Source organism: Mauremys mutica, chromosome 3, assembly GCF_020497125.1.
Source record: "Mauremys mutica isolate MM-2020 ecotype Southern chromosome 3, ASM2049712v1, whole genome shotgun sequence".
In the NCBI taxonomy this organism is placed as follows: domain Eukaryota; kingdom Metazoa; phylum Chordata; order Testudines; family Geoemydidae; genus Mauremys; species Mauremys mutica.
In genome coordinates, this window is record NC_059074.1 from 196,930,478 (window position 1) to 196,950,726 (window position 20,249).

Here is a 20,249-nt window from a genome sequence, read left to right on the forward strand (position 1 = left end):
GGCATTGTTTTAAATTACATTAATGATAAAAGTTAGTCCTAATAGCTAAGGTGTGGCTGCCTGGGAGTTCAGCTGGATGAGAGGGTAAATGAAAGGTCAATTGATTTTTCAAAGGAATGATTTTATATCCCTGACAGTCTTCAGATCTGGATACTATATACTTTTTTTACACTTGTTTTAGCTGAGACAGAGATCCATATACATAATCTACCCCCCTCAGATATCCTGTGCATTTGAGTCTATGAACAAGTGAATGCAAGTGAATTTCAGTGATGTATAAATATCAGGAGTGTGATAATCTCCGGCAAATGTAATACAATTTGCAGCTGCTTGACAGTTTCTTAAAGGCTTCCCACATTGCCAGTGACAATTTCACTGTATGCATTAAAATGTTGCTACCGATAGTAGCTCAAATACCAGTCATATTTTAAAAAACGTCCTAGTTTCAGATACATTCCCTAGTTTATGCCTGTAGAGACAAATGCTTTTTAACTTTTGAACTGTCAGGTTGCTGAATTGAGTGAAGTTTTCTTTTAATTGATTCTGAACCTCATGTTAAACTACACATCAGAACAGAAGCTACTTGTACAAAATTATGGCAAAATTTCTCATGGCTTGGTATGTTCATATTACTGGGCTTTTTCCTTTTTTGTTATAACAGTCACAGTTCTGATATAAGAATCGCTGTTATGTGTTTATACATCACATATTTAGTAGAACCTCTTACAATTAATGATTTCCCCCCACAAAAATGCAAAAGAGCCTCCCCTTTTTACTCTAATCAGTTGTACAAATTATGGCAGCTGTAAGGAGACCACTACCAGTAATATATAAACATTATATACTCTCCCACATAATTACAAAGAATGTTTACATTTCTTCATAATTGTTAACAAATTTGTTTCCACTGTGTAATATAAAAAAAGAGTTTCTAGCCCTCATGATTGCAAAGATGACCTTCGGAATGTGAATTGGATATTAACTGATGGCTTGATATCTGCCTGAGTCTGCAGCCAGTCTGAAACATGAGTTCTAAGTGCTTTGAATGTCTGCCTTTTGTTTCAATGGGCTGCTAGTAATGAAGGCTGACACTGTTTTTGCTAAACTTATAAGCAGTAAATGTCAATATTGATTTCCTTTCAACAGTAACTTCCAATGCTTTTCATTGTAGAAGTTACTGTTTGAAATGGAATCAATATTAACGTTCACTGCTTATCATTTTAGCAGGAACATCAAGTTAATATGCATGCTTTTGTGTGTCATTGTTGGCTGTTTTGACAGATATTGAGGTGGAGTGGGATAACTAATGGCTTTCAAGAATTGCTGTGGTGGGGAAGAAAAAATTCACACCCATTCCTCCCAAATTTAACCCTTTTCCCAAAAGTGGGAGGGAGGCAATGTTGTATGTGCTCCCAAGTACCAGAAGCTTGCCACTTGGAAACCACAAACCAAAACCATCTCCCACGTCATCTTGGGGAGAAAAAAGCACCAGCTGTTCCCTACCCAAATGCCAAAACCTCCAGCTGTCACTTACCTGGATGCCAAAGCCTCCAGATAGCTCAGAAGGTGATGTTACTAATTGTCAGTATACTGACACAGAGATGACAAGTATTTGCAACACATTTAAAATCTGGGTCAATGTAAAATAAAATCAATTGAGTTTAATATCAAAATAAATTAATAAAACAATGTTGTACTGAATGACCTGGATTAGAGGGGATGGTGAATGGGGTGGGATGGTCAGTGCTGCATAATTTAGCTCTAATGTGCTTTTTAGGATGCAAGATCCTCACAGTATGTAAGTTTTATATACTAAAGATAGGCCTGAGCCTCCATGTTCTGATCTGGATCCAGATTCTGACATATACCCTTTCCCCCAAGTTTCAGGTGTTCAGATCCTAGCTTTTGAACAGCCATGAAATTCTGATCCGAGTCATGTTTCATATTCTGAATCTCCACAAATTTCAGAGTGGGTTTGTTTGGCTGAGGTCCATCTCCAATATATATATACAGTGAAATATGTTTTTAAAATATAAAGCATATCTTTTTATTTGTCTGGCCATTATACCTAGTGGTCACATAATGCAGTGATGCCTAATATAGCGTAACTTCTTCAGGGGTGAGATTTTTGCCATCCATCAAACTAAAAAAAAAGTGATTAATACAATGAGAATTATTACCAAGGACATAATTGCTTTTATACAATAATATTAGGCAACATGCTGCTAATTCTCTAAGCATGTGGAAGCAAGTAGATGAAAAGAAAATAGTGGGGGAAATTCGAGGTTATATAATTTTGAGGAAAAAGAGGTTGATGTAGTCAAGAGACTCTCCACCACTGCCCCCTGGTGCACCACTTCAGATTACTGACTTGAAGATGTCTAGACAGGAACTAAATGTAACATCTCTCTAAATTATCCAGGTCAGAGTTTAATAGGGTTGAAGAATTATTGCTGAAAAACTGGAGATTGCTGAAGAACTCCTCTACATTGAGTGTTTATGTTCAAAGGCAAAAAATAAAGTTTGTAATTTAATATACTGTGCTTCTGCATATTGTACACAAGCATAAACTCCTTACAGCCCTAAACTATACTTATATACTAGGTGATGGTTCTTTTATTTTGTTCTCTCTTGACATCCTCAGGCAGCTAGTTTGAATTTGTGCGGAAAGAGGCAATTGTTTTTGGAAGTGCCCCACTCTGAACAGTGACTCTAACAATGAAATTGTGTGGTTGCATGTTTGTGTCTCAATGATTTCCTCATTTGACACAGTCAGTGATAGAGTGAAGATATTTTTTACTGCCATCCCTGCAGACCAAACTTCAGCTTTAAGAGTAATGGTGGTTTCTTTCCTCCTTTGCATCATTACCAGAAATAAGACTTTATGGGCCAATTTACACTTTCCATGACACTTGTGTAAACCTATTGCCTTCTATGAGTTTGAACAGATATAACTGATTGACTGGAAATAAACAATTGTATTTCATGCACAAGAAGGGTATAGAATCCTATTCACTCTCTCTTCATGAGTTGGCTTCTGCAGTTCCCACAGGATTAAAAAGTAGTGACGTAAACAGATATAATTCTGAACATCTACAAGGAGTGCATCTATTGCATAGGTAACAGACATCTTTAGTCATTTTTCAGAATAAAATTGTGATGTTGGTAGTTTCATTTTCAGTGTAATACATGAGCTTTTACCGTATTTACGTGGATTCTGCTTGGACACTCTAAAGTTAGACCAATTATTCAGTAAAATACCTTGATCATAGGTTAACTTGTCTTTATGCTCACCCGCGGTGACTTTTAGTAACATGCTGCCACTAACCTAGGGTCACCTGAAGCCCAGTGTAACTATCTGCAAAGCATGACTTCAGTAAAAGCTCTCAGATTTAATAATGGAAACTATATAGTTATCATAGACAAAATCAAATGAAATAGATGGTAACACAATCGGAGATAAGCTTACAATGATTTTAACAGATGATTCTGGTCTTTAAAATATACAGAATTCCTAAACAGCTCATATTCTCTTCTTTGCAGCCAGTGTAATATGCAGGTTTAGTTTACAGACTTTTGATTTTTATGTTGGTAGATGGAGACATTCAAATTCCTATATTTGCTTTGCCATTATTCACTTGTGACAGTACAATCCTGTTGTTTTAGTACAGATTGGATTATATTAACATTAGTAGAATGGCATAATGGGGTTGGACCTAATGGCATATACTGTAACTTGTGAATATTTGTCATTTTCCTCTCTCTGATCACTTTGTGTTGTAAAGAGAATTGTTTTCGGCTTAACTTATCATTTACAGTACCAATTAATTCTCTTACATCTGTTACAGCTTGCTACTTTAGAATTCCCTCCAAAGAAGCTATTTGGAAATAAGGATGAAAGAGTGATTGCGGAACGGCGGAGTCACTTAGAGGTAATGGTAATTTTTTAACAAACTTTTGAGAGTGTATTTAGACAGAGTTGTCTGCCTGACCTATAGAAACCAGTCCCATATGGCAGAAGTTAAATAGTCTATTTGTAAGTGTGAAGCTACTTGCTGCTTCATTTACCACAGGAGATGGCAGCAGTAGATTGCAAAGTAATGAAACATGCTTATAAAAAAAAAATCCTTCTGGTCTTTTTTTAAAAAAAAAAGGCATCTTTAGTTTTCTTCATAGGAGGTAGATTTATTTAAGGAGGAAAAGGTGGTAGATGAGGTGAAGTAAGCGTTCAGTGTAGACAGATGGTCTCCACACAGCGTAAGATTTTAAAGAAGATTGCCTACTATAAACTCAATGTATTAACTGAAGATTTGCAATATTTTATCTTAATTACTGTATCAAAATATCTGGGGATGAAGATACAAGGACTCTTTAGGCTTCATTGAGCTTTATTTGTAATCTAACTTCTTTTGAATTTACTTTATTTCTTCTCTGAACTAGTATTAGAATTAAGTTTGATTGTAGTATAACAATGTTTCTGATCATTTTCAAATCCTCTTGCTGTGGTATGCATACAGTACACAGTTCCAACTCAGGGTCGCCTGGAGGATTCCGGGGGTCTGGGGTCTTCGGCGGCGGGGGCCCCCACTTCGGCAGTAATGCGGCGGGGGGGGGGGTCCTTCCGTTCCGGGACCCGCCGCCGAAGTGCTCCAAAGACCCACGGCGGGGACCCCCCGCCGCCGAATTACCGCCGAAGTGGGAACCGCCGCCGAAGTGCAGCCGGGTCTTCAGCGGTAATTTGGTGGCAGGGGGTCCTTCCACCCCAGAGCGGAATGACCCTCCCACCGGCGAAGACCGGGAGCGGAAGAAGCTCCGGGGGCCTGGGCCCCGCAAGAGTTTTCCAGGGCCCCCGGAGCGAGTGAAGGACCCCGCTCCAGGGGCCCCGAAAAACTCTCGTGGGGGGCCCTGCTGGACCCGTGGCCTGGGGCAAATTGCACCACTTGCCCCCCCCCCCGGGGCGGGCCTATTCCAACTTCCAAATCCTTCTAGCTATTCTACAGGGATTCTGTGAGGATTCTGTATTTCATTAATAACTCATTCATCATTATAGTATAGGGTATTTGTGGGGGGGATGTCCAGTTTTTGTACTAATGTACACCACTCTGCAGCCCTGTTATAGCTAAGGGGGTTGCATGGGGATGCAAGTCCGTATGGAGTTGGAGCCATTGCATTAAGTTAAAATAATAAGAAGTGCGTTTTAAACAGAACAAAGAGAAAACAAAGAAAATTGTATCGTACTCTGAACCTTATGATTCTTATTTTTAGTTAATCTTTTTCTACATACCACAGCATTTTGTGAAACTCAAGCATCTCTTCCCACTGACTTTTGACGGGCTACCACCCAACAGTGCAATTTCAAAATGTAATCTGTTTCCAGCTTCAGGTTCTTCTACAGTAGTTTTAAATGCTCTTCATATTACTAAATCTCTGGTTATATTCCATTCTCAGTGCTGGACTTAGCTTCCGTATTTTGTGTCCCACACAGTAACTTAATCTCTTGTCTTTGTTGATTTTATTAATTGATTTTATTGCAATGTTTATACATGTACATCTAAATATTTTAACTGCTTTGTAAAATGATGGAGTTTAGTCTTGGTTATATAGTATTTATAATTTTAGATATACTTATACAAATAGTCTCTAACATTTTAATTTATTATACGCACCTTAATTAAATTAAACCGTTTAAACCTTATTTATTAGCTATACATAGTTCAGCTATCATACTATCTGGACACTATTTACATAAATAAATACACTATTTACCCATACATACCGTACATATTCCCACATTACTCAGTAATCCCCAACAAGAAAGAACCCAAACTAGAAATACTGAAGAGACCAGTGTCTAACTGGATACTAACACCCACTGACAGGAAAAGCTTGGTCAAAGATTTGTGGTAACACTGTAAAAGTGCAATATTTTGGATTACCAATGACAGTGTATTCTGAAGCTTTGCCCCTGCTACTGACAGTGCTTTGCTGTTGGCTCCTATGACTTCTGTGCTGTGAACTAACACCTGAAGTACTGCAGCTAGGTTGGTAAAACAGAGTGACCAAGGCTGTTTTAGCAATAACTGGCTCCAAGATCAGTAAGGCTTTTTTAATAATCACAGCACCTTGAATTAGACCTGGAAGCAAACTGGCAGTGCAGAACATGTTAGTGTAATGTACTATAAACTACAGATTCTCCGAAAGCGTTGGCTGCTATACTTTGCACTAGTTGAAACTTTCATATGGTCTTCAAGATTAATCCCAGATAGAGTACATTTCAGTAGCCTCACTTGAAGGTGAATAATGAATGGATGGCCATTGCAAGTGATGCAATGCCTTGGCCAGCTGAACATAAAACTAGGCATTTCTGGCAAGGAAATACAACGAAACTAAAGACTGACTACAGTACCTTGATGATCAACAGACATATGCCTCCAGCTGCTCATGCCATCAAACATCAGCTTCTCCTTATCTATATTCACTCTAAGACAGCTAGCTTTCACCCACATCCCTACATCTGCTACAGCCAGGGAAAGCAAAGAAACAGCAATGCCTGAATCCAATGAGGAAGAATCCTAGAATTGGTAGTCTTCAACATATTGATGACATTACATCTCATAATACGTCACCATCTCCCCTTGAATCTTGGGAGATGATGCGCATTAAAACATTTATGTGACCTTATTTTGTCATTTGATATGACTAATGTAGAGTTAATACAAGATTTTTAGAAGAGAGATTGAATTGTCTCCCTGCAAAACAAAAATGTTATGTTCTTTTCAGAGTCTCTATACTGATTTTATTGGATGCAGCCACAATTGTGTGTTACACCATAACAATGTTCTGCCTGAATATTGAACTTGGATTTGTCAAGGTCAGAAGTAGGTGTTTTTCTCTGGTGGATGACAAAATCTGGTCACTCTTCATAAATGATATTCAGTTGTTTACATTCCCGTAGTGTTTGTAATCTTGAACAGACTCTGGCTTCTGTCACTATTTCCTGAACATCTATCAAGGACAGGACAGACTTTGATGACTAATCAGATTCAATTAGTATCTCATCTGTGGTGAGCAGCAACTGCTTCTTTCGAGCGGAGGCAAAATTTAGGTTTTTCTTACTTTTTGGAATTAACCAGACAGCATCAAATTAAAAATGTTTAGTTCAGTATTTGTCCATTTACGGATTAAGGCATCATGTACCTTAAGCAAACTCCCATGTCAGGCTAAATTCAACAGTTTGTCTACAAGAATTATTCCTTGAATCATCATCAGCTGAGATATCCTTGTGGCTTCCTCACTTTGCATCAGAACCAGTTTGTAACTAGTTGCAAGATTTGGCCATGGCTCTGTATTCTGAAACATTGAAGACTCTCTGAGAGGAACTTATCTTACGGGATGATTTTCCACTGTTCAACTTCAATATGAATTAAATGTATCACCTGAATTATGCAGTAGCATAAACTATTTGATGATTAAATACACTTATTTTAATTGGCTTCCCTTGACTGGCTTTGGTAAAGGAAGTTTTCTGCACACTTGATGATAGCAAACACAAACGCTTTTTTTTTTCAGGAATCCCTGGTAGTTAAGTAGCAGTTTAATGTAATTTTCATATACTTCTGTTCTTTCTGGTTCCAGCCAAAACAGGAAGCAAAACTACTAAAGTAGTATGAGGATTTTTGTGGCATTTTTTTCAACCCAACCAGGGCCAGAATATCTTTGGAAACTTCATGCGAGACTTCTCTTTTGGCTTGGGTGAGTGGGTGGCATTTGAGAGAGAACCTGTGTTTTGAGAGAAGGAGACACAGAAGGTTGTGGTCTGCATAGGTCCTCATCATGTGTTGGGGCCATTTGGATGAAAAGGGTCCATACAGCCTCAAATTAAAGTCAAGGTTGTTAACTACAAAACAGGATCATCGTAAAAATTACTTGAAGTTTATATGTATCTTAATGCGTTCCAGTCCTCAGAAGGTCAAAACTTTTTCAGTTCATTCATTGATAGGAAAATGTGACTTAAATTATCCAAAGAGTAGTCTGTGTAACCTTTGACCAGTCTACATATTTATAATTCAGAGGCTTTTGGCATTGATTTTTTTAATATAACACAGGACATCCACGTCTCTTATGTCTATATTGAATTACTGTGGTAAGTTTGCACAGAGAATTCTCTTTTCTTCTAGAGAACTGAGAGAGACTAATTGTATATTCAAAATTACCTATGGTAGATTTAAATTCTGGGCTTTAGCAATAAATGCTCTATTTGCAGTCCATTAATTGTTTCATCAGAGACCTGTTTAGGGTAAAACTCTAAATTAATTGTTCAGTTGCTTAACGACTGTAACTTCACTTTAGAGCCAACTTTGCTTGATTAAATCTGCCTTAACTGAAACAGCCAAAAATTTTGTTGATTCATTTTGTTGATTCATTTTGTTAATAAAAGTTAGGGTGTATTTTTCCTTTCATGCAATTAGACTTCTGTAAATAAGGATATACTGTACTATCCTATTTTTGTTAATAAAACTACAAGGAATGTAGACTGTTTGGGGATTTATTTATTTTTTAAACTGGTAAAGAAACCAAATGGAAAAGCTGTTTCAATATATTTGTCTGTTTCCATTTTGGTTGCAAAATGTGTTTTCATTAGAATGCAGTTGCTTAGTTGGTTGGCTAGATGTATTCCCTTTAGGAGGGATTGGCTAAGGAAATGTCACTACACTCCAAGCATTACTCACCCCACCCATTTTCCCAGTATATCCCATTTGCAACATCCACTGTTTTTCTTCTCCTAAACACGAAGAACTACACTCCAGTTTAAGGAAATACAAGATTTAGGTCCGTAGATTGAGACCAAAGCACTTTACAGAGATAGATTAACACCATTATCCTGCACTTTCTGTATATTTGAATATACAACGCAGGCTATGCAAGTGCATTAAATGGGCCAGGTGTTGAACACCCCCACTCCAATCTGTTTGTTATCTGAGGTAACCTAGTTCACATTATTTGCAGGCAAATTGAGAAGGTGAGTACTGTATAAAAAATGTGGTAATCAAAGTAAATGTGGTAAATAAAAGTTGCCTTTTTCTGGTTGACTTTCATGCCAGTGAACCCAAGTACAAAGAGCTGTCAAAGCTGCTGATTAGATGTCAATTCAAAGCGATTATTAAAAGACAATTATTAGATTCTAGTGATGAGCTTGCAACAGCTTCCTTAATATCAGAGCTTTAGGAAGAGCTTTAAAGCCAGCTTCTCATTAGCGTGGTTCTTCTAATTTGATTGTAGGTCTATGATAGTATGAAAGTAACTACTGCCCTTAGAAGCAGCTCTCCCAGGTAGTTTTTAAAGTGTTGAGAATAAATTTAGAAATAATTCAAAGAAAGATTGAAGCTTTTCTTTTCATTATACATGTGCATATGTACCTGCTCATTTTGCTATTGGAAAAGCAAACAGTATTGGAGATTTGCAGCACTTGATTGTACTGGAGAAGGTGTCAGTTGCATGGTCTCAGAGTCAGTCTGAACTTTGAAATGTCGCTTGTTTTGGAGAACCATTTTTTTTTTTTGGTTTTAATTCCCCAAAATGAGAGAGGTACTATAATGGAGGCTCTGACAGGAAAGAAACTGACATTAGCCCAGAAAGGAGAGCATAGTAGGTTGATTTTGTGAATATCAAATATGTTAACGCATTTCTAGGATGATTGTTTTAGCTATAGATAGCTAGATTGGGCCTCTTATAACCTATATTTGCATTAAGAAAATATTTTTAAAAACAAAAATAATAAATGAAGCACTGGCTTGCGTTCAGGAAATAAAACCTATTTAGTTAGCCACTTTGATGCTACATGACACACCAGGTTCATGACTCATGGTGCACCACCAGAGTTGCCCAGAAGCACCTGGTATATCCCCTTTGAAGTGGCAGTGTTCAGTGTTTTAGCAGCTGTCAGCAGTGAAGAGATTAAACATTCCAACATTTTTGGGTGGCTCTGTCATCTTTGTATCAGGCACCATCTTCAAAAAGTGAATGATTTTTCCTAATGATTACATTTAATAGATACAAATAAGAAGAAACTAAGATTTTTTTTCATGCACCAAAAACTTGCATACTCTACCTTAATCTACATGCAGGTTACGAAATATAGTGTGAATAAACTCCATTGAGATTCAAACAGAACAGAGCATGTACAAAATATTGTATTCTAATAATATTGGTAGGGGGAAGAGTTGATCAGTTCATGAATGGAAACCTGGGATTATTTTCTAGAAGAGTTCAGTTCAAACCTCCAAGTTAGCCTAAAAAGTGGTCTACTAGACTTGAATGGATTGGTAACTGGAAATAACCTATTGGATTGATTCACTTCAATCCAGTGACCAACAGTAATTTACTGTTGGGCACTTGCAGGATTGGATTTTTAAACATGATTTGCAAACTTGGATGTCTAACGTTACTTTTGACTGTTATAAATACCCCCAAAACAGCTTTTGGGTTCCTAAATATGACTTCAGTTGTTTAACTTCAGGCACCCCTTCAAGTCATAGATTTAAGGCCAGAAAGGACCACCAGATCACCTAGTCTGACCTCCAGTATATCACTACTATTGAACACCATCCAGCCATCTTCGCACTACACCCAACAATCAAAATTAGACCAAAGAATTACAACATTCAGGAGAGTGAAATGTTGTGTGCCACAGGCAGAAAAAATAGGCGGGACCAAGGTGCACTGGATTTTTTGTGATAAAAATATAAACTTTCCTGTGCAATACATTGTCTTTTCAAAGGAAAAAAATAGGATCAATCATTCAGAATTTTCAGCCATTTCACAAATTTTTCTTAAAGTATCGTAAAAAGGAGGGAACCGTTAATGTTGATTAGAAAATTTACAAGTTAACCCATTAAAGACTTAGTTTAATTTCACATTAGTGTTTGTAATAGTTACATTTTGTTTTGCTGTCAGTTCAAGACATATTCCTCGACATCCTCTTGCAAAGCAAGTTGAATAGTTGCCATACCGGTATAGCTTCCCAATAATGACCCGCCACAGTCTGGAGCTGAGTGCATCAATAAAGTGAGCTCTCGATCAAGGACACAAGGTGCAACTCAGTGCTGTCCTTTTTTGAGGCAAGTTTATCAGTCATCCTCCAGTTTTTGATTTCACCAGAGGAAGTTGAAGGTGATGCATGTCAAGTACTTTGGTAGCTATTTGCCAAGGCCACTCCAGCAGATGACATGCTGTCACTGCTGGCCAAGGGATGCGTAGTAAATTCAATTCCTTTGTTGCAGCCTGTGAAAAAGTTTTGACAGGATTTGTTTTGACTTGTGCTCTGGAGAAAAGATTGATTTCCTTCACTAGCTCGGTCTGTTTTGATCTTTTTAATATGGCCTTTTACTTCCAAAAGCAGATTCACACAGATATAGCAACTGTAAATCACAGTTGTTCTGTGGCAGGCTATGGGTATGTTTTTTATGGGAACTACGTAAAGCCAATGAATGTAACCTTTTAACATGCAGACATTGTAAGAAATATTAAGTCTCACAGATTGTAAATGAATTTCATTTGTTAAAGTGTAATATCAAGCAGAATATTATTGCAGTTCATGAACTAGACTGACTTTAGAAGTTAATTCAACTGATGCTGGATAATAATAATTCAACATAATGTGCTCATGCTGTTAGACTTGAACAGAAAAATTATCTAAATAGCAATAATGAAAAGTTTGGTTTTGCAAAGATAGAATCGCAGTTTCACCTTGAATTTTAACCAGCCTCTGAGAGAATGCTTTTTATGGTAAGAAAAATTTAATATTAATGTATTGAATTCAAGTTGTTTGTTATCACTCTGACTAAAATTGAGTTTTATTGGGACTTAATTTCCTGAGTGCCTAGGTCAATTCTGAAAATCAGACTTAAGTTCCTAAGTCACGTAGGCACTTTGAATATGTTATCCCAGATCTTTGTGCTGTGTGTATGTTATTAAGACATCTGTAGCAACTCTGGGCCAGATCCTTCATTAGTATAAATTACTGAAGCTGTACTGACTTACACCTGCTGAGAATGGCCTCCTCCATAATTCAGGTTGTGCTCAGATTTGTAGTTCTAATGGGAGTTAAATCCTTTTTGTTACTTAAGCAGAAAGCTGTGGACATGCACCAGAGTCACAACACTTGCTCTTGGGCAGAGTTAATTGTTTGGAGAATAACAAATATTTTCAGTAACATGAGTTACATTATTCATTTTTTTTTAATTTAGACTTGTGGTCTAATATTTCCTTCAGGTCCCACTAACAGACGGGTTGCTTCTAACATGTTGAAGTTCAGGCCTATGTACCTGCACACAACTCAGACATAGGCTACTTTAAAAAAAAGTTATTAGCATTATTCATCATAACTGTTGTATTCATGGTTTCCTAGCAAACACAACCAGCTTACAGCAGAAGCAGTGATGCTCTGATGTCTGTGTTCTCTCTCTCTCACACACACACACACACACACACACACACACACACACACACACACACACACACACACACACACACACACACACACACACACACACCCTCCCCAGCAAGTTTCTCTCTCTGGTTCTTCTTCCTGGGGAGTCCCTATAACTGCAATCTTGGATTTTCTTCATTTGTACATTGTAGACATCTGAAACTTGCCTGTCAGCAAGAGAACTTAATTTTGGTGAGGCCAGAGGTAAGATTGCATGTGTGAGATTCTGAAGAATTGGTTATGTGCATTATGCATGGCTGTCTGGTGGAACTGTGAAGGTGAGACGTCTAAGTGGGTGTTAGGGATTGTAATCTGTGGGTGGTAAGGTATGAAAATTGAGGTTGATCTGGATATTAAATGGTGATTGTCTTGATTTATTTTTTACAGTTGCATTGGTAGAAAATATGTGTAAGCAGCCTTAATTCTGTTAACCTTATAAATAGGTATATCTCCATATATTATATTATCTCATAGAACTGGAAGGGACCCTGAAAGGTCATTGAGTCCAGCCCCCTGCCTTCACTAGCAGGACCAAGTACTTATGTCAAGGTTCCTCCCCCACTCTGAACTTTAGGGTACAGATGTGGGGACCTGCATGGACACTTCTAAGCTTAATTACTAGCTTAGATCTGGTAACACTGCCACCATCCAGAAATGTCAGTGTCTGGATCACTTTCTGTCCCCCCAAAACCTTTCCCTCCCTGGGCAGCCTTGAGAGGCTTTTTCACCAAGTTCCTGGTGGACACTGATCCAACCCCTTGGATCTTAACACAAGGAGAATTTAACCATCCCCCTTCCCTTCCCCCACCAATTCTTGGTGAATCCAGATCCAATCCCCTTGGATCTTAACACAAGGAAAAAATCAGTCAGGTTCTTAAAAAGAAAGCTTTTAATTAAAGAAAGAAAGGTAAAAATTATCTCTGTAAAATCAGGATGGAAAATTCTTTACAGGGTAATCAGATTCATATAGCCCAGAGGAACCCCCTCTAGTCTTAGGTTTAAAGTTACAGCAAACAGAGGTAAAATCCTCTCAGCAAAAAAGGAACATTTACAAGTTGAGAAAACAAAAATAAGACTAACACGCCTTGCCTGGCTATTACTTACAAGTTTGAAACATGAGAGACTGATTCAGAAAGATTTGGAGAGCCTGGATTGATGTCTGGTACCTCTTAGTCCCAAGAGCGAACAACCCCCAAAACAAAGAGCACAAACAAAAGACTTCCCTCCACCAAGATTTGAAAGTATCTTGTCCCCTTATTGGTCCTCTGGTCAGGTGTCAGCCAGGTTTACTGAGCTTCTTAACCCTTTACAGGTAAAAGAGACATTAACCCTTAACTATCTGTTTATGACAACTGATTTTTGCCCTAGTTCGCCTCCTCAAGGATTGAACTCATAACCCTGGGTTTATCAAGCCAATGCTCAAACCACTGAGCTATTGCTCCCCCCTTTCCTCAACCTTCAAAAGGTTGAAAACCCCACTTCCAGGAAACAGTATTGCTCGGGTGGGCGGGGCAGGTGATACAATTCAGCATTAGGCTGAATCATGAATCGAGTAAGAAGGGTTTGGCTAAAGGAACCCATTTCATATTTTTTGGTTGTAGAGCGTGAGGCCATTTCACCAAGCACTGGACCCAGTTAATGCCTGGAACTTCGGGCAGGTCCCCCTCCCTTTAATATTGTAACTAATGCAGTTGTGGCGTGCTGCTTTAAATCCATTTATGTATCGTTCTTCTTTCTCCTGCATGTCCTGATCAACCTCTTATCTTTGTGCCTACATAAATTATCTAATTGCAGGGGAAGGGCTCTGGTTTAATGTTGATGGATGTGTGTAGAATTATAATAGATACAGAGGTATTTATAGTTTCTTTTATTAAAATGAGATTTCCATAACTTTGTCCACTAATGACAGTGCTGTTTAATTCTATAGTTTTTTTATAAGCAAAATCCAGAACTTGATTCTTTCCCTACAAAAGATACAGGACCAGATGATACTGTAACATTTCTAGCAATGTATCATTTGTGCTTAGCTTTTCAAAGAAATAACATTTTTTAAACACTAAGGCTACGTCTATACTTACCGCCCGGGTCGGCGGCTAGCGTTCGACTTCTCGGAGTTCGATATATCGCGTCTAATCTAGATGCGATATATCGAACTCCGAACGCGCTCCCGTCAACTCCAGAACTCCACCACCGCGAACGGCAGTGGCGGAGTCGACGGGGGAGCCGCGGACTTCGATCCTGCGGCGTCTGGATGGGTGAGTACTTCGAACTAAGGTAGTTCGAGTTCGGCTATGCTATTCGCATAGCTGAACTTGCGTACCTTAGTTTGACACCCCCCCCTTAGTGTAGACCAGGCCTAAATATTTTCTCAGGCACTAGGATTTTTTCCCCTTCATATAAAATTGAAACTGCCCACAGCGACCTCAATGTATATACAGTAGTGTGGGGCTCTAAAGGTGACTAATTACTGTATAAAGTGCATGAAATAGAACTTAAGATATTGAATAACGCAAGCTAGTATGCTCATATATTTTACTCTAGAGTTGATTTTAGGATATCTTGCAATATGTTCCAAGAGAACTTGGAAAAGAACTACTGCCAATGTATTTTTAGCAAGAGTGGGTGAAGCAGTCTTGTAAGAAGAACCTTGCATGCAAGTCTGACTGTTTAACTCTTAGAGACAAGGTGAGTGAGATACAATCTTGTATTGAACCAGCCTCTTCGGTGAGAGAGAGGAGCTTTCGAGCTTACCCAGAATTCTTTTCTTTAGGTCTGGGAAGCATACCCAAGCCAGGTCTGCACTACAAATTTCAATCTGTGCAGCTGCAGAGATGCAGCTGTGCCTCTAGCGTATCTGGTGAAGACACTCAGCAGATGGGCAAGAGCTCTCCTGTTGGTTTAAAAACTCCACCTCTGTTTGAGGCGGTAGCTATGTTGGTGGGAGAAGCTCTCCTGCAGACATAGCACTGTCTGCACAGGGGGTTAAGCTCAGTATAACTGCGTCGCTCAGAGGTGGGGATTTTTCACACCCCAAGGGATGTATTTATACTGAAGTGTGTATGTAGTGTAGACCACGCCCCAAAGTGTCAAAGCTAAATACAAAGTGGAACAGATTGTTTAGCGTCAGCAGTTAACACATATTTCAAGGAGCCGTGCAATGTAAAGTGGGCCGTTAACACCTCTCCAGTCATAGGAAGGAAAGGGAGTGGGTGAGGAAGCAGCTGGAAGGGTGGTTCATGGGTTATAGGCTGTTTTAATAAGCAGTTTATTTAATAATAAATACAATGTGTCTATTTGGTCCATGATTTATAGTGTCCAGCAAAGTTATGAATTTAAGCTCCCAGGCTTGTCTTTTGAAAGTGTTGTGCAGGATTTATGTGACGATGAGGTCAGATATAGAGTGATCACTTTAAGTGTTCGGCCACAGGTGATGTGGTGTTTTTGTCTTCTAACATTTTCCTGTGTGAGTTCATCTGAGAGCATAGTGATTATCTGGTTTCACCCACATGGTTGCTATCAAGGCAGTCAGTGCATTGGATGAGGTACACCGCAGGTTGTGATAGGCATGGATCTCGAAAGGTTTATTATGGGGGCTATTGATCATTGTAGCACTGGAGATATGTCTGCAGGTTTTGCATCTGTTGTTCAGACAGGATCTGGTACCGCTATGAGTTGATGTGTCTTGGTCTGTGGGGAGTTTGTTTCTGATTATGAGTTTAGAGAGGTTGGGGGATTGTTTGAAGGTCAGAAGAGGGGATTCAAGAAAGATGTCTTTCTTTCTTTCCTCATTGAGTATGGATCCCAGTGTCGGGCAACTAGGGATATGCAACTAGGCAATATGCAATCAGGGATATGCAATGGCAACTAGGGATATGCAATCAGAGGGGGTTTTATTTCTGTATTAAAGTAGGCTCCCTCGGGATATTCGGGTGGCCTGTTCCATGATACAGTCTACTTCTCCAGTGGAGTGTCCTTGTCAGGTGAAGGTGGTTTTGAGCATATTAAGGTGTATATCCCAGACTTTTATCCTCAGAGCATATTCTGTGGTATCTGAGTGCCTGACTGTAGGTAAGATTTTTTGGTGTGTTTGGGGTGGTTACTGGATCTATGAAGGTTTCTTGTGTGTTTCTTGTATATAGTTGTCTGTAAGATTCCATTGTTGAAGCTGATTGTGGTGTCCAGGAAGTTGATGCTGTTGTGGGAGTATTCCAGAGAGAGTTTAAAGAATAGGTGGTGTGGTTGAAGTTGTGGTAAATATCTATGAGGGAGTTTGTCATCTGTCCAGAGGATGAAATATATCACTGATTTTATCGTGCATTTGTCTATAAATTCTTCTTCAAGATTGCCCATGAAAAGGTTGACATATTGAGGAGCCATCCGCATAGCTGTTCCCATAGCTTGGACTAAGTGTTTGTTGTTGAATGTAAAATTATTATGGGTGAGGATGAGTTTGGAGATGTTTGGGGTGGATATCTGAGGGTTGTCTATTGTCAGGTAAATATTTGAGGGAGGCAGCTATGGCATGATTGTGAAGGATGTTGGTGTCTACGGAGGTGACATGCTTGGTGGCAAGGATGGTGTTCTGAGAGAAGTTGTTAATGTTGTGGAGTTTGTGGAGGAAGTCAGCTGTGTCCTGGAGGAAGCTGGTCCTTTGTGTGGTGAGTGGTTTGAGGATTTTCTGTGAGTCCCGATATGCCGTCAGTAAAAGTGCCATGGCCAGATATGATGGGTCTGCCTGGGTTCCCTTGTTTGTGTATCTTGGAAAGCATGGAGAACATCCCTATGGTGTGTTTGTGGATTTAATGCTGAGGCAGTTGGGGATAAGAATGCTATTTGTAGACAGCACATGGCCTCATCCTACTCCACGCCCTGCCCTCTTGAGCTCTGACACCTTCCTGCTGCCTCTAGGCTGTGTGCCAGTTCTTACTCTGATCCCTAGACTGACATGCATAATAGACATGCTTGTCCCATGCTGCTCACTAGCCTCAGGGCTGGATCAAGAAACAATTGTTAGGGTGATATCAGGGAGCCTCAGTGGGAAGGAGTCCTGTGTCAAAGCAGTCAGGATTACTGGCAGCCAGAAAACACGGCAACTTGAGACTTGCTGCATACAATAGTTCTAACCCATCCTAAGTTCCTGCTGCTAGTAACCCTCAATTCCCTCCCATTCCCACCGTCTACTGGTTTCCAAATAGCCAGTTCCAATGTATTATCTACCTAAGAACTAGATAATGTCCCAATGGTTCAGAATTAGTTCAGTTTGCAACCCCTCAGCTCCGTTCTTCCTTACAAGTATCATCTTCATTCTTCCCCTCTCCATGATACGTATAGCTATGCCTGCTGCCTATTCTTGGGCCATCACACATCCATTTACGGAGTCTCATTCCCTGTAGCTCTTGCCTGTTTGCAAGGAAGAGATGCCAAGAGAACAATCAGAAATGACTAAATGTTGCAAAGCCCAGTTCTAGAGAGAAGACATGAACCTCTTAGACCTCACCATTCCTTTTGTAGGATCACCTCAGATCGTGCACTTTGCAAATCCTGTCTCTCCATGAGACACGGCCTCCAGTCTGCGTGTGTCAGCATGCCATCTCCAGAAGGCTGCTGCTTAACAGATTCCGAGAGTTTGTAATAATACCTGACATTTTATATAGTGCTTCACATCTGAAAACCACTGCAGAAAAACATCAGTTACTCCTCATGACACCTCTGGGAGGGAGAGAGAACTACTAATATGTTTAACCTTTTAAAAATTAAATGGTAGAGAAAACACCTGGAAGGTGTTTCCCCTTTTCCCCCGTTAGATGGATCTAATGATTTGAGGAAGATCAAGCTGGCTAACATTCTGACTCAGTGCAGTGACACTGGATGCCTGAATAATCAGAGTCTTTTAGAGTCTCTGCCATTTAAGCAGATCTTTCTTTCTTTTTGTCACTGCTTGGAAGCCCTCATAGCTAACCAGACTCCAGTTTACCTGTTCATTTTGCACTAGATTCTAATACCCTTGTTTAGGAGTATCTTAGGCTGAGGTACTCCCATTGAAACGACATGTTCTAATTGCAGAGTAATGTGTTATTCAGAGTGAGTGAACTTGAAATCTGCCCCTTTTTATAATATTTCCATCTTTTCTATAGAAAAGAGCCATGTGTTTTTCTTCTATGAATAGTTTAAACCAAGATTTGGCTTAAAACTTGCATCACACTCCTCTTGTTAACAGGTCATGTAGTAGTTATATGGCTGGGTCTGAGCAAGACTAGCATTTTAATCAAGGAAATGATAGGAGTTGGGTTAACAAGCTAGGCATTCCTTTTCCTGAGTCTGCCACAGATTCTTTGTGAGACCTTGGGCAAATGTATTTATAGTTGAAACTGAGGTACAGCTATTAAGTGCGGATTATTCCTTACCTCACCAGGCTCTGTAAGGCTTAGCTCATTAAGGTTTGTAAAACTGTGAGCTCCTTTAAATACAAGTGCAAAATATTTCATTATTGTGGGGGTTGTGAAGCCCAGTATGACAAGAAACCTGCTGTAAAAATAGTTAGTAAGTTTGGGAAGGACCCTAGAGTCCAAACCCCTGATGCTGGAAGTTTCTTTCACTTTCTATAAGAACTGCAGCTGATGAGTTTCAAAACAATGCAAAGATTAATGAGATAAAAATAAATCTAATTCTTACTAACTCTGCTATTGGTCTCAAAAGCTGTCACTCTTTTTAACGTATGAGAACAATCTAATTGAGCTGTGTTCCCTGTTAATATGCCACAACTGAATGGAAGATAAGAATCCTTTTACATTCCAGAAAACTTTTCAATTTTAATACTGTTAAATTAAGTTATGGATTCATGTTAAAATATGTAAAATTATGAGGTCCCCACATAGTGAAGTAGTGCAAAAATCATTACAATGACATTGCACATCAGATGAACACTGGCCTACAGTTATAGAATGAACCCTATTAAAATAATAGTTTTTTAAAACTCGAAATGGTTATAATTTCACCATTCACCAAATGAAAATGGAGGGAAAGCAGCTTGGCCCATTCAACAAAAGAAGCAGCTTTGAGGCTTACAAAGCTTTCTAAGTTTTTCTCCCGCAGGGATACTTGTCATGCAAGGTTAAAGCTTTGAGGTTTAAGTTTGTGTAGTTCACATAATATAGATCTCAAGTTAGTCAGTCTAAAGGACATGAAAATGTAGGACAAACCAAAAGGGCACAACCATCACCTTTCAAATCTTGGGGACACATGCTTGGAACCTAAGAATAAAACAGATTGGATTCCTGTTTTAAACATTTTCTTACATAAAATTCCTTTACAAAGTAATCTTCCATATTTCTTAGTGTATTCTTGGACCAAATGACTGATGATAGATAGATAGATAGATATGTTAACGTGTTTAAGTGTAAGGGCTGTCCATCTAATGATGCCAAGATTCCATGCCATCATTGGAAAACATATAGATATTTACAGTGGGTGTTTTGTAAGCCAACATATTAACAATGTAAACACTAGTAGCAGCATGAACTCAGAAGTACATGTTGAACACTGATTGCTAGACTAAATAATCCAGAACAAGTGAATATTGTAATTTCTGCTATTCTGAAAGCAATTACCAGAATGAAAAATAAAATAAGTCATAAGAACATGTCTCTTGGAATATTCGTAATAGTGAGTTTGATAGTTAACTTTCAAAGTTAACACTGCAAGGCTAGAAATAGATGTTGATATACTGTAGTACATTCCACATTTGGGGGATAGCAAGGCATTG

At 38.9% G+C, this 20,249-nt stretch overlaps 1 protein-coding gene across 2 annotated transcripts in view; it reads left to right on the forward strand.

Annotated features, from left to right (window-relative positions):
- KIF16B (kinesin family member 16B) overlaps window positions 1–20,249 on the forward strand; it is a 196,937-nt gene that overhangs the window by 173,350 nt on the left and 3,338 nt on the right. For both annotated transcript variants that reach the window (XM_045010689.1, XM_045010688.1), the window contains exon 25: window positions 3,849–3,932. In XM_045010689.1, coding sequence (XP_044866624.1) covers window positions 3,849–3,932 — 84 coding nt within the window. The remainder of the gene's footprint in view (window positions 1–3,848; window positions 3,933–20,249) is intronic.